At 36.4% G+C, this 15,353-nt stretch overlaps 1 protein-coding gene across 2 annotated transcripts in view; it reads right to left on the bottom strand.

Annotated features, from left to right (window-relative positions):
* Nucleotides 1–15,353, bottom strand: part of LOC136802065 (SMC5-SMC6 complex localization factor protein 1-like) — a 68,973-nt gene that overhangs the window by 25,738 nt on the left and 27,882 nt on the right. For both annotated transcript variants that reach the window (XM_067058772.1, XM_067058773.1), the window contains exons 2-4: nucleotides 5,093–5,244; nucleotides 2,573–3,038; nucleotides 901–933 (exon numbers count right to left, since the gene is read on the bottom strand). In XM_067058772.1, the coding sequence (XP_066914873.1) occupies nucleotides 901–933; nucleotides 2,573–3,038; nucleotides 5,093–5,244 (651 nt within the window). The remainder of the gene's footprint in view (nucleotides 1–900; nucleotides 934–2,572; nucleotides 3,039–5,092; nucleotides 5,245–15,353) is intronic.

Raw genomic sequence — 15,353 nt, 5'->3', positions numbered from 1 at the left:
TTCCGGCGATATTCGGCTGTTCCAGCGATTTTTAGAAAGTCCGGCATCAAAAATCAGTTTTATTGACAATTGAACCATGCTTGATGGTTGGCATTGTTATCAATAATAATTTTGCGTGCAAAAACAAAGAAATAATAGGAAAAAGTCCAATGATGAAATCTCGAGAAATTGCCAAAAAAACGGTTTTTCCGGCATATTTCCGGCATTTTCGGCCGGAAAAAATGTTTTTCGAAAATCGGGCTCCGTCACATTTTAGGTATTGTCATTTTGCATCAATGTGCAAAATTTCATAAAAAAATATAAAGTACAGCTCGAGAAATTCAAAAAATACTGTATTTCCGGCGAAAATAGGCTGTTCCGGCGATTTTTAAATAGTTCCGGCTTTAAAAATCAATTTTATTGAAAGTTAAAACATGCTTGATGGTGGGCATTGCTATTAATAATGTTTTTGAATGAAAAAACAATCAATTATAAGGAAAAAAGCCAATGAAAATCTGCAAAAACGGCGATTTCCGGCATATTTCCGGCATTTTAAGCCGGAAAAAATTTTTTCTCAAAAATCGGACTCGGCCATGTTTTGGGCATTGTTAATACGCATCTTTGATCAAAAAATCAGAAAAAACTAATGATAAAATCTCGAGAAAATGCCAAAAAACCGGTTTTTCCGGCATATTTCCGGCATTTTCGGCCGGAGAAATTTTTTTTTCCAAAATCGGGCTTCGTCACATTTTGGGCATTGCCATTTTGCATCATTGTGCCAAAAATCAGAAAAAACTAATGAGCCAATCCTGAGAAAAGCTGGTAACAGACGGACGAACGGACGAACGAACGGACAGACGGACATCGGTTAATTTATGGGACCTCTACCCCCACCGGGGTAGGTCCAAAATGCATAGATACCTTTCCGGAAGCTTTCTTTGATGTCATCTTCTTCTACAAAAGAATATTGTAGAAATAAACATTACGAGCTTTATTTGGACAAACATTGTTGAAGCAGGATGTTTTAGCCTCAGATAAAGATTTGAAGACGGAATTTTTCTAGTTAAATAGTCTTAGTAAATCAACAACCGCGGCAGGGTGGCCAGCGATTTCGGGAATCCAATTTCCAGTATAATCAAGTACATTTTTACACATTTTTTCCATTTTTCAAGTATATTTTCAAAATTTTAAGTATCTTGGACTAAGAAAAATAAGTACATTCAAGTACATACTCGACTAAAATTTCACAAACAATATAAAGAAAAAGGGTGGTGAGTTATCCCGCGCTGGAAACCAATCCAGGATTTGACCTCCGCGCATAGAGTGCAGAGGGGTTGAAGCCCCCCCCTGAAGGTTCAGCCCCCCCCAGAGATTTAGCCCCCACCAAAATTCGAAATAGACAGCCCCCCTACCAAAATACACAAAAAACAAAAATGTTAGAATGGAAAAAATTTCAAACAATGCAGGGTCTTCATTTTGCATGTCCACACAAGAGAAAGAGATACCAAATGTATAATGTCTTCTTTGAAATTCTAATCAACAAACGTCAATAGTACGACTTCATTATTACACCCGGGGGGGGGGGGGCACCCACTCAAGGTTTAAATGCCTACCAGACGTTCGGCCCTTAAGGGTAGGTTTTTCATAGTTCAGCTAGTGCACTGTAAGGGTAGGAAATTGTGATAAAAGGCCGATTTTTTGGTAAAATTGGCACAAAATTGGTCAATTTCAGAGGAAAAATTCCACATTTTCTTGGAAAATTTTGAAAAAGTGCACTGTAAGGGTATCAAAAATTAAGTAAGAAAAATTTCTTAGTTCTTGGAAAAAGTTGTTAGGTTAGCCCCCAGTCAACAGACCTAAACAAATAGCCCCCCCTGAGTAAGTAGCCCCCCCCTGATCTTAGGGAAAAAGAGCCCCCAACCAGAACTTTAGGCTCTAGCCCCCCCCTAAGAGCCAGGGGGTTGCATTCTATGCCGCGGCATCATGAATGATAAAATCAAGTATATTCCAGTACTAGAGATTTTCATTTCCAGTATATACTTGAAAAATAACACTTTTATCAAAATTTCAAGTATATTCAAGTATCAATTTTTTTTCCCAGTATATTCAAGTATTTTCAAGTATTTCCAGTATCGCTGGCCACCCTGCCAGTCGGAGGCGACCCGAAGGCTCCTCTTTCGATAGCTATCTACCCGAAGGTAGGGGAGGGTGCCTTTCTGCCTAGATTTCTTGACACTTCTCTTAATTGCTGAGCATCAAGCAATTGGGCATCAAGTACCATTTTGAGAATCTTTGGTATGACCCGACTGGGGTTGAACCAACAACCTTGCGAACCATAGCCGGATGCTCTACCACTTGACTACGGTCGCTCAAGTTAAATAAATGAAAGTGTATCGTGTCATGATTCTGTGGCTGCTGGGTAGATTATTTACCATTTAATAGACCAGCTAAAGAATTTACCCGAAACTCGATTTACGGTTTAGAAAACTGATAAACCATTTACCCAACACCCACAGAATCACGACATGATCAATCAAAATACTTTTCGACTACCGAAAAAACCTTTACTTTAAACCAAAACTTAAAAGCTTACCAAATTTGTCGACAAAGGTAGGATTGGATTCCAATTCAGAGTCTTTCCTTCGATGCAAAGATCAAGAAAAAATTGCTTAGTAGTATCAAGAGTCGGTACGTCGTTGCCTGACACCGGAGCACTATCGGTAGTCGTGTTTAATTTATCAGGCGTCAGAACTTCTTGTTTAATCGTCGGTGTAGTACGTCTAGTAGTGCGTTTAAATTCTGTATCAGGAATACGTTTCAGAGCGGACAACGTCAGGGATTCAAGGTACGTATCATTGTTATGACTTGGTAGAGGTGGTGAGGAAGACATTTTCCTATTAGAAGATAAGGGTTCCAATTGATGGTTCTTCGGTCTCAGGACAGCTGAGTCAGATTTCGATTTTGACATTTTGTTCGAGACGCCGGGGGCGGTTCCCCGCCTTTTAGGGACTACATATTCATCTGACTGATATTTCCATTTCTCGACTTCATTGATATTCCTAAAAAAGTAAAAATTCAAATACTTAATTTTTTGGCAAATTTCATCATGAATATTTTTAGAGTATATTCTTAAAAAAGCTTGTATATGACAAATTGAACGCAAACAAAAAGGGTCACAATTTCAGTCACGTGATCAAAAAGAAAACAAGCAACATGCTAAACGGACCTACCTGGTGATAAAAATCAGATAAAAATAGGACAAATAGCAAGAGAGTGAGAAAGTGTAATGAGCAGCTTGAATATAGGCACTTTCCTGCCCAAATTTGCTCAAAAAATTACTTTTTCGAACTCAAGCTCCATCAGAAATTAAATATTACCATTTTATAGCACTATGCAAAAAAAAAGAAAAAAACATCAAACCAATCTCGAGAAATGCTCATTTTCCCTAAATATGACAAAAGGGAGTTTCCCCAAATAAGAAAATCTGATTTTTACGGCCAAAAATTTTTTCCCGGAAAAAACAGCTTGAGTTACGTTTTAGAGATACTTGCCTTTTATCTTTGTCCAAAAAAATTGAAAAAACTAATGAAGCAATTTCACACAAATTCCAGAAAACCCCATTTTTAGGCACATTTTGGTCAAAATTTGCCCCAAAAAATTAATTTTTGAAAATCGGGCTTCATCAGATTCTAAAGATTTGTATATGTAATCACATGATAACGAGTGCAATTCGAATATAATTGCACGAGTGATTTTTTTGTTATTAATTTTCTGAGTCCGAAAGGACGAGGAAAATTTGAAACAAAACAAGCAACATGCTGAATGGACCTACCTGTTGATCAAAATCAGATAAAAGTAGGTGTTCTACATTTTACTATTGGTATTGAGCAAACACAATAAGTTTTAGAGCAATGCAAAAACGTCTGATTTATTTTCTTTTATCATTGCGTAACTTGGTCGTTTTTTTTTGAAAATTTTATGACGAAAAAACATTTTCCGAGAAAATTAATTCAGCCACATTTTAAGGTACCTTGCACTCTATCTTTCTGACAAAAATCAGGAAAAACTAATGAAGCAATTTTGCACCAAGTCCAAAAAACCTTATTTTTAGGTAGTTTTTGGCCCGAATTTGCCCCCCAAAATTTTTTTTCAAAAATCGGGCTCCGTCACTTTTCAGACATTGCTATTTTGTATCATTGTGCAAAAAAATTAAAAAAAACTAAATGAGCCAATCCGGAGAAAAGCTGCTAACAGGAAAATGGTAAAAGGGAATTTCCCCAAAAAAGCGAAAATCCGTATTTGACGACGAAAAAAAATTTTCCGAGAAAAATTACTTCAGCCACATTTTAGGGTACCTTGTACTCTATCTTTCTGCCAAAAATCAGGAAAACTAATGAAGCAATTTTGTATTAAGTCCAAAAAACCTTATTTTTAAGTAGTTTTTAACCCAAATTTGCGAAAATCCGTATTTGACAACGAAAAACAATTTTCCGAGAAAAATTACTTCAGCCACATTTTAGTGTACCTTGCACTCTATCTTTCTGCCAAAAATCAGGAAAAACTAATGAAGCAATTTTGTAAAAGTCCAAAAAACCTTATTTTTAGGTAGTTTTTGGCCCAAATTTGCCCCCCAAAATTTTTTTTCAAAATTCGGGCTCCGTCACTTTTCAGGCATTGCTTTTGTATCATTGTGCAAAAAATAAAAAAAAACTAATGAGCCAATCCCGACAAAAGCTTGTAACAGACGAACGCACAACGGTCAAATTAAAGGACCTCCCGGTAGGTCCAAAAATAATATGGAAAAAAAGGACCTCAAACTCAAAATTCAGTCCAGATTCCTTTCCATTATTTAACATTTTCTACAGCAATAAGCCTTTTCAAAAATTATTTTGAGTGCAGCGTGCGCCTCTCTTTGAAACCATTACCAGGGTGATTAAAATCTTGAGTCTTCAAATGTTACTTTTATATAGAGAGTCAACTTCTTAAGAATTCCTCTGGAATGGAAGTCTCTTATCATAGCAATATGTTAAAAACGAGGGTTAGCATTGCTTGTAACGTGTAATTTATGAAAAGGTCTATCCCAACTAAATCAAAAAGTAATTGTTGTTGTTACCTTTTAACCTTGGACGGGGGTTTAATATTTTCTTCTCCATCATCATCGTCACTAAGGAGGCTAATGACGCCTGGTGAAGTTCTGATTGAAGCATCCACCAATTTACGTTTAAAGTTATGTTTGAATCTCTCGACCGTGGGACCGTTATCGGGCTAGAATGAAATAAAATAGAGCTTGAATAAAAAATGAAAAGGGGTTATTAAATAAGAATCCCATTTTTTTTAGGCCGTAAAACTCGGATTTTCTTATTTGGGGAAACTCCCTTTTGTCATATTTAGGGAAAATGAGCATTTCTCGAGATTGGTTTGATGTTTTTTTCTTTTTTTTTGCATAGTGCTATAAAATGGTAATATTTAATTTCTGATGGAGCTTGAGTTCGAAAAAGTAATTTTTTGAGCAAATTTGGGCAGAAAAGTGCCTATATTCAAGCTGCTCATTACACTTTCTTACTCTCTTGCTATTTGTCCTATTTTTATCTGATTTTTATCACCAGGTAGGTCCGTTTAGCATGTTGCTTGTTTTCTTTTTGATCACGTGACTGAAATTGTGACCCTTTTTGTTTGCGTTCAATTTGTCATATAGAAGCTTTTTTAAGAATATACTCTAAAAATATTCATGATGATAATAATATAATATAATAATAATATATACCTTCCTATAATATAGGACTAGGTCTCAGTGAAGCTGAGGATCACAGCACAATAGTTTGACAGAAAAAAAAAAAAAACACTATCAAATTTTACTCAAAATACTACGCCATTTAAGGCGGTCACAAATATTCATGATGAAATTTGCCAAAAAATTAAGTATTGAATTTTTACTTTTTTAGGAATATCAATTAAGTCGAGAAATGGCGCCTGGAGAAACCGTTATCACAAGTTGCAGATGATCCCATTCCCGATGGAGATGTACTTGGGTCTATCGAAGTTCTTCGAGGTATTATTAATGTTTTGCTCACCTTTTTTTTCAATATATGGAATTATCTACAAATTTTACCTTTAGAGGCATTTTTAATCGCGTCTATGATTCTTGCCTAATCGTGTCTATGGAGCTTCGCTACCTTTGATACCTTAAAGATACAAATTCGTACCCTTTCTGATAAAATCGATGCTCTTTGAGGTATCATCCCAAAGAGTCCTGGGACGGAGAGAAATAAGGGACGTTGTGAGAAAATGACAACAATCATATTTCCGCGGTATAGTTCCAGCACTAGAAAGAGTAAATTCTCCTTAAAGTCTGAGAGAAACCCAAACTCCCGCCTCTTTCAAAAATAACATTTTCGATTGTGCCGCTCATTTGCGCTTTGTCTGTCAATCTGACAGGTCGAAGCTCTAAGTCGCAAATTAGTTAAAGTCCGAATTTTAGTCGCTCGCTAGATTCTATTAACTATTATTTTGCGATGCTGAAGAAATCCAAAAATATTTTGGGATTGGTCAACTTTCTCCCAAATATTCCTGCTGGAGAAGATCAACATTCGGTTCAAAAGCATATTGCAACTCTCAAATCACAAACCTATTGCTCTAAGCAAAAAGAAAGACTCGTTTGGAGCTTATCCTGCACGATCGACGAGCAAAACTGATCAAGGATCACATATCCGTCAAAATTCTGATTGAAATATACCCAAACCTTGCAAATGGTGAACAGGTAAGCATAATTCGGCTAATTGAATCAGGGGAGTGGGTCAATTAGGCAAAATTGGATATGGGGACGTGACATTGGTCAGAGTCCCTTTTTAAGACTCTTAAGATATCTAACAGGGTCCCAAATTAACTGGAAATAAGAAAAATTTCAATTTTTCGTTCTGATAGGGTCCAAATTTTATCAAAAATTCATATCTGACAGGGTCAACTTCTCAAACTACAGCGGCACGCCCCCATCGGCCGTCAAGGTCAGTGCCCCGGGCATCTAATATGTTACTTTGCAACATGCGTATAGAATCATTGAAATATCATTGAAAGTAAGAATATAATGAACAAAAGTTTTACAGAATGTAACTTTCTTTTTCAAGAGATCGATGTGCTGTTATGTGAGTATTAATCTACCGGTACTATTTCGAGAAGATACCAAAAATTACTATGGAATCGAGAACGCGCTCATTCCTCGAATCGGCCATGCTAACCCTGACACTTTTGAGGATCAAGATTTCTTCATTCACCTGAATGGCATCACCATAGGAAAGTCAGGAGATCCTCTGACGACGTTGCCCTATGAAATTGCTGTCTTATACAGAAAAAATTACGGCAGTGAATAAATTAGAAAGATTGAATAATCTTACTGAATAGTAGGAAATAGTGTATGATTATTAGGTGATATAGAATAGGCCTACTAGTTTTAGTCAATTGTAACTTATATTTAATTTATGATACATCATTCTATTTATTGAATCATTTGGCTTTCTTCTATATTTATCAATATTGTAAATTTCATTTAATTCAATCTACAAAAATAAAGATGGAAGCTTTGATCTCCCGTATTAACTTTATGAGTTATTCGTTCAATTAGTATTCGCTTATTCTAGTGAAGAAATGATAGGAAATTCAAAATACCTAGGAGGTAAAAGAAAAATACCTTCTTCGCACCATCAATTGTAAGTGATGAAAAACAACCACGTGGGTAAAAACTAAAACCGCTTTTTCGGCACTTTTGAATCCTTTTGGTGGTGTTTTTAAAGCACATTAATGGTATATCAGACGTTTTTTTTAAATTTGTACCTTCTTTAAAGGGTCGTTTTGCGGTATCGCTAAAATAAACCTTTAAAGGTAATAAAATGAACCGCTAAAACTTTCAGTGAATAATACCTCTTATCATCCTATAAAAATAGTTAAATCAATTATTATTATTGGATATATATTATTAATTGATAATCAAATCAATATATTTCCCCTTCACTTATTTGAAACACACTTATCAAATTTATCGATACTATTAACCAAATTTTCACAAAAGGAAAACTGAAATATCAGCAACTGACACCACCTGACTTTGGAACACACACGAGTATCTGTGCACTCTAAGACAAGAGGAACGAAGAAGTAGGATTGATAGAAACTAAAATAAAAACCTTCCACTATGACGAAACAAAGATGCCAAAGTGGCAACTAAACTATATTTTGATAAACTTGAGAATCATATTGACTTATTGTCCTCGCAAAGAAGTTATATCAAAACTTTGTCATTTTAACCACAACTTTTGTGGTGTAAATACTTCATCAAGTGAGAGTGTTTTTAGTTCAAGCAAAGGGGTCTGAATGGGAAATTTTCCCCTTCAGTACAAGAAGCCATGGCGGCACCTCCTTAGTCACTTACATTCTTACTAACCCTTTTCGTACATCCAGGAAAAAACGGCATAAAAATTAACAAAAATTCTTCAGCTGATACAGTTGGTTTGGCAGAGGAGCAAGAAAAATAAAAAAAATAAAACAATTTTCCCCAAAAAACAAAAACGAAATAACTTTTCTGAAGTCTTTTATGAGCCCCCCCCCAGCGGACCCTCAATTCACGCAATTTTTTTTCAAGATTCACGCATTCACGCAAATTTTCCTCGAGTTTCACGCAATAACCCGATTTTTCAGAAATCGGAAAGTATTTTGTGAAAAATCGGGGAAACATTGGAAAATCGGGAAAACTGCACATAATTCCAGACCCGATCAATCGAACTTGCCAAAACAATCGAACAATCGAACTAATCGAACTCCATCGAACGATCAAAGTTCGATTAAAAAAATTAATCGAACCTAATCGAACACTCACAATTTTTGAAGCAATAGCAGTTCGATTATTCGGTCAGTAAAAAGTTCGATTAGTTCGATGATATTAAATCCTCATATATCTTCCCTCGCTTGCAAAAACTTTGTCCTGGCACGCGATTACCATTTCGACAGTTCCCGGACTTAAAAGCTTGACGTTTATTGTACCCGGATATTTGTCTATCCGGAATAAAGTCCGTAGCCCCCTTTGTTGCGATTCCGCGCGCGGCCGAGTAGCGGAATACTACGCCCCAACAAACCCCACCTCTGGCACGATCCTCAACATGGCCCGAGAATTCTCGGCCCAAAACTTTTATTGGAATTCGCGTAAAGCCCGAGCTGGCCCGAGAATTCGGGCCACGCACGGGCCACACTCGGGCCAATTTTTGAAAACATGATTTAAACAGGCGTGTAATTTCAGGACTGAATTTTTTTAACATTTTCTTTGAGAAAAACTTGGTTTCTCTTAATTATATTAAATATATGAATGTTGTAAATTCATATAAATATTAAATGTCTTATTTGGTATGAAAACATAGTTATAAAATATACTTAGGGTGGAAATATTTGCTAGTAAACTGGTCCTGGTTTTAAACTGAAGCGTGTCCACGGGAAGCTTGTAAAGTATTTTTGAGCGATATAAGGCGGGTATCACAAATAACTTGTGTTCGCGTCGTTTTTAGGTCTAAAAATCGAGTCGGTCGGTCGGTCGGCAAAAAAAACGCCGGAAAAATGGATTTTCGAACCAAGAGTCGGCGAAAATCAAAACGACCCACGGCATGGCCCAAACATGTTCGGGCCTCTTGATTTAATACTTTTTAAAAATGGCCCGTGCAGTTTCAGACTATGTTCGGGACAGATTTTCGAAAACTTGCTACGATCGCGCGTAGTTTCAGGACCCAATATTTATATTTTAAATTCCTTATTTTAGCAAACAAATTTAAAAATCTTCATCTTTATTCAAATATATATTGTTCAAATATAAAAGTTAAATCATCTATTTTCCAATTACCAGGAAAATTATTAAAAAGAATGATTTGAATCTTACATAATATGGTCTTCTTTTTATTCTTTGATATCCCGTTCCCTTTTCTTGTGGTCTTCTCCTATTCGAAGCAGAATTTTTCTGAATCGTTTTTTGTACTGTTATACAACTTTGTGAATCAAACTGGTATTCGGAACTTTGAATTTGTCTAATGAAAATATTTAACAATGGATGATGATATACCAGGAAAGGTAAATAAACATGGCCCGAGCAAATCATCCGTATCAATTGTAAATATATACATGGCCCGAACATGGTTCGAACAAAATGTTCGGGCCGATTCAACAATACTTTTTTGTGGCCCGAGCATGGTCCGAACAGGCCCGAACATGTTCGGGCCATGCCGTGGGTCGTAAAGTGTAGACCTAACTCTTCACACAAAAATTACGGGAAACGCATGTTTGGACTTTGTACCCTATGCTGCACTCAAGCACTTAAGCCAAAGTCCCGCAAAGGCGGGACAAAAATCCGTTTTTTGTAGTTTGCAAAAAAACTCCACATAGCAGATTGAAGTTTTTCACCCGCCGCACAGGAGTTTGCGGAGCGTTCTCGGCTCAATCCTCGGACCGCACTAAAAATGGTAGACTGAGCTGTGATAGATCATTTCGATGAAAGTTGTTGGAATGTTTACAAGGCTCTTGACAGAAAATCATTTGTTTTATTGTCAATGATGACAGTGCGGTTATTAATTTTGTTAGATCTGACAAATTGATGTTTGTAAGTGCACTTTATAGTTTTGATTCCCATTGGGTATTAAAGAAGAAAAAATCAAAATCAAATGTTTGGCGAGCTACAACTGGTGGATATCAACAACAATCAATCCTGCCTTGGCTTGTTTGTATGTAAAGTCTGAAGACCACCTCATCGAATAAACTCTGACGCTTCAACATCAGGCTGCACTCATTCCACAGTGCAGCCATCCAGCTAAGTGACTAATTTTTCTCCTTTCTTCTGATTGTACAAGAATCCCTGCCCCGCGCACGTTATTCCCACAAGCTTCAAAAGGATTGTCAACTCTTAAACTGTAGGATCAGCTGCACATGACAGAGTTTGGAATTCCATGTGCAGCTGAGCAGGTAACAATCCTTACACTTTCAACTCCATTTGTCAACCCTATTCGTAACTATGTCTGACAATGTTGAACGGCAAAACAAGGTTGAAGCTGCAGAGAATCTGATTGCTGAATTGTGCATTTCTGCTCCAAATGATGAAGTTGAGTCTTGCCTTAGATGTTATGAATATGGCAAATCCCTCGATCAACTTACTAAAGACATTGGCAAATCCAACAAACCTGTTCTGGAATCAACTTTAGCCTACCTGAAAGTCGAAAATCAAGAACAATATGTAAAATCAGCAAATGTCAATGCACTAATTTGCAGACTACAAAATCTCCTTCCTGACGAATGCTCATTATGTAATGAGACATATTGCTTCAAAATCGAAGACACTCCATTGTTAGCATGTGTCTTTGTGGCCAAGAAGTCCATCGTAAATGCTACCTTCTACTCCTTGGTGCAACAACAATGGAATTTGACACTGCTTCCTTCAAAAAGACTTTCAACCCTTTCAATCTCCCGGGACTTTACTACGTCCGTCAACCCTGTGAACTAACCAAAATCCCACAAGATGATTGTGGAAAAAAGAAAAGGTTCATAAAGAATAAAGATTCTACACAACCTACCCAGCCAGAATTAAGCAGCCCTCCAGAAACCGAAAGACAAAACCAATTCACCAACTTACCCTACCAACCAATACCAGATCTTCCCAATCGACAAATAGAAAGAATCTATCCAGATCTTGAGAATATTGATCAAATCAATCTCCTTGATGAGGACTTAACAGAAATACCTGCACCAGACTTTCCCAAAGCAACGGGTTGGTCTAAAACGCAGGGTAGCCAATTGGGGTAGCCAATTGGGCTAGGTTGTGGGGTACCTAAATATTTTACAGACCAGAATAGAAATACCGAAAATGAATGCATAGAACCACATTTTACTGACCAGGGAGCATGAATCTGATTGATACTTAGATTGATCATGTATGATTCCAAAGATAAACAAAGATATAAATTACCAGGTGTTAATGCACGAGGAGTAAGAAATAGAGCTTCATTATAATAGAGCTATTTCAAAAGACTTTTTGTACCTATTATAAGCAACCATATTTAAAAATTTTGAAAGGAATTAATTGTTTGAAACATCTAAACATGATTTAAATTAAACAATAGATTCAATAACAAAGGATTTTTAAGATATGACAAGATTAGAGATCATATGGCCCAAAGGAGATTTCAAAGCTTATCATCGAATTACAGCTTCACAGAAATAACAATTAAAAACATAAATAAAATCTAAATCTAAAATATTAAAAACTGTTTTGTATTTATTTTTTATTCGGGTCTGTAAATTTTCAAACGAAGCCAAGAAGGAAGACAAAATGGCGCCAGGTCTCTTGAGAAGTAACAAAGTTCAGTACCTTTGGAAAAAAGGCTATTGTGGCTGAATTTCGAAAGGAATCTTAAATTTTATTACACGGAATCATTAACAAGATGTTGTAATAGCCAGGGGATGTCAATCGAACGTCCGATTGGTCCGATTGCCAACGAATTAATCGAATTTACTCGAATCTAATCGAATGATTGATTTTCGATTAGCCGAATTGATCGAACGCCAATCGAATTCTAATCGAAACCGAAAAACATGTGAAATTCGATTGGTTTCGATTGAGTTCGACGAGCTTCGATTAACGTTCGATCAACTTCGATTAACGTTCGATCAACTTCGATTAACGTTCGATCAACTTCGATTAACGTTCGATCAACGTTCGATCAACTTCGATTAACGTTCGATCAACTTCGATTTTACTTTAAAAAGTTTAAATTTTGCGGGGCTAAATTTGGAAGATTTCTTGTACCGTAAACCCAGATAACTTCGACCACCCTCTGTTAACTTCGGCCGACTTTGAAGGGCTGTAACATTTTATAGAATGAATGAATCACATTCATTTTTTCTACACGTTTGGCCACAATTAAGGTCTTTCGGATGGTACAATAGAAAAAACAAGAATATTTATTCCTAGCGAAAATGGGGCAAAAAACGGACATCTTTGACCGTCTTTTTTGAAACCGTGATCATAAAAGATTGCGTAAAGATATCTGTAAAAATTTTACACAGCAGCGCTGCATATAATAGACCAATTGTAATGTCTACAAAATCTTTTTGAAAAATGATGAATCTTTGACGAGCTATAACCCCTTAACATTGACCCTATTTTTTTGCTTATTTTGGATAATAACCCTATGTTGACAACTTGAAATATTCATGTCAATTGATTAAGTTGTTGTTTGTTGCACGATCTAATTAGAATGACGTCACATTTTGTATATTTCCTGCGAGAGTTACTTTATGAAGTTCATTGACATGCAAATGAGTTCAAGGATATTTTTGAGGGCCTCTTTATATCACGATCGATAAAAGTGAGCGGGATAAAAGTTTAAAAGCTTGCTCTTTCATGTTCTTTCACAAGCATTAATTCAAGATGTATATTAAGGCAACGTAAAAAGAGGACGGAAAGATACGAGAATTTCCCGAAGAAATATCATTTTATCAGATACGCAGCCCTGTGAATCCAGGTCGGCATTCGGCAATGCCGACCTGAAAGCCGACGTTACCTGAGCTGAAGTCGGCTATTATTTGCGGACGTAATTTACACTCTAGGTCGGCGTGCCGACAAAAGAAAGTTTTGGGTCGGCAAAGCCGACCTAAAGAGGAAAAACATTATTTGTTAGGTTAATCTAATTGTGCTATCATTTGATAACACACGATAATCGAGCCTCATTCCATTCTCTTTATAAAACATAAAACTTATTAACACAATTATTAAGGATAGTTAAACTAACTGTAGGAAATTTATTGTCTTTGCCGACCTAAACAAGCTACTTAGGACGGCTTTGCCGACCTAATATGACCTCTAGGTTGGCAAAATTTTGCCGGTCTACGGCCGGTTTTGGTCGGCACTTATGTGCCGATATGATTTCTTCTGAATTCACAGGGCTGGATACGTATATCCCTGTCTCATGCAAATGGCATTTTAGTTCTCCCCGCCTCTCGGGTTCCAACGAAGGAAATACCATATTAAAGTCTGTCCAGATATAATTGGCAGTGGAAACAAGAATGCCTGTAACTTTTGATAGTCAAATATAATTATGGAAATTTTGTTTGCTTGTTTTAGAGAGTCAAGGGTGCTGTATTTCAATGTATTTTTGGTTGAACAAGCAATACTTTAATGGACCTACCTATTTATAAAACGAATAATTAGAATTTAATGGAAGTAATGTATAATTTTAAATTTCGAATTATATATCTATTGGAACGGAGAAAGCAATTAAGAAACACCTTTTCGGCAGTACTAATGTGCATCTATGTGCAAAAAATCGCAAAAAACTAATGAGAAAATCTCGAGAAAATCTCAAAAAACCGCTTTTTTCGGGACATTTCCGGTTCTAGCGGCCGGAAAAATTTCTTTTTCGAAAATTGGGCTCTGTCACATTTTGAGCATTGCCATTTTACATCATTGTGCAAAAAATCATGAAAATCTGTCGAGTATAAGTTGAAAAATGAAGGAAGGAAAACGTTTTACGCCGGTTTTCGGCTGTTCCGGCGATTTTTAAGGAGTTCCGGATTCAAAGGATGATTTTTTTGGAAATCAAACGATGCTAAGTTTTGGGCATCATCATAAAGAACATTTTTCTGTAAAGAAACAATTAAATAAGTTGAAAAAATGTGACGGAAATGTGAAAAAACGACGATTTCCGGCACATTTCCGGTTCTACAGACCGGAAATTTTTTTTTTCTGCAAACGTTTTTCGACACCTTTTTGGCAGTACTAATGTGCATCTATGTGCAAAAAATCGCAAAAAACTAATGATAAAATCTCGAGAAAATCTAAAAAAACCGCTTTTTTCGGGACATTTCCGGTTCTACCGGCCGGAAAAATTTCTTTTTCGAAAATTGGGCTCTGTCACATTTTGAGCATTGCCATTTTACATCATTGTGCAAAAAATCATGAAAATCTGTCGAGTATAAGTTGAAAAAATGAAGGAAAACCGTTTTACGCCGGTTTTCGGCTGTTCCGGCGATTTTTAAGGAGTTCCGGATTCAAAGGAAGATTTTTTTGGAAATCAAACGATGCTAAGTTTTGGGCATCATCATAAAGAACATTTTTCTGTAAACAAAACAATTAAATAAGTTGAAAAAATGTGACGGAAATGTGAAAAAAACGACGATTTCCGGCACATTTCCGGTTCTACAGACCGGAAAAAATTTTTTTTCGGCAAACGGTTTTCGACACCTTTTCGGCAGTACTAATGTGCATCTATGTGCAAAAAATCGCAAAAAACTAATGATAAAATCTTGAGAAAATCTCAAAAAACCGCTTTTTTCGGGACATTTCCGGTTCTACCGGCCGGAAA

This window comes from Clytia hemisphaerica, unplaced genomic scaffold (genome assembly GCF_902728285.1).
Source record: "Clytia hemisphaerica strain Z4C2 unplaced genomic scaffold, Clytia hemisphaerica genome assembly, whole genome shotgun sequence".
NCBI classification, from domain to species: Eukaryota; Metazoa; Cnidaria; class Hydrozoa; order Leptothecata; family Clytiidae; genus Clytia; species Clytia hemisphaerica.
The sequence above is the reverse complement of the archived record's forward strand: the minus strand, read 5'-3'. Positions and strand labels throughout refer to the sequence as shown.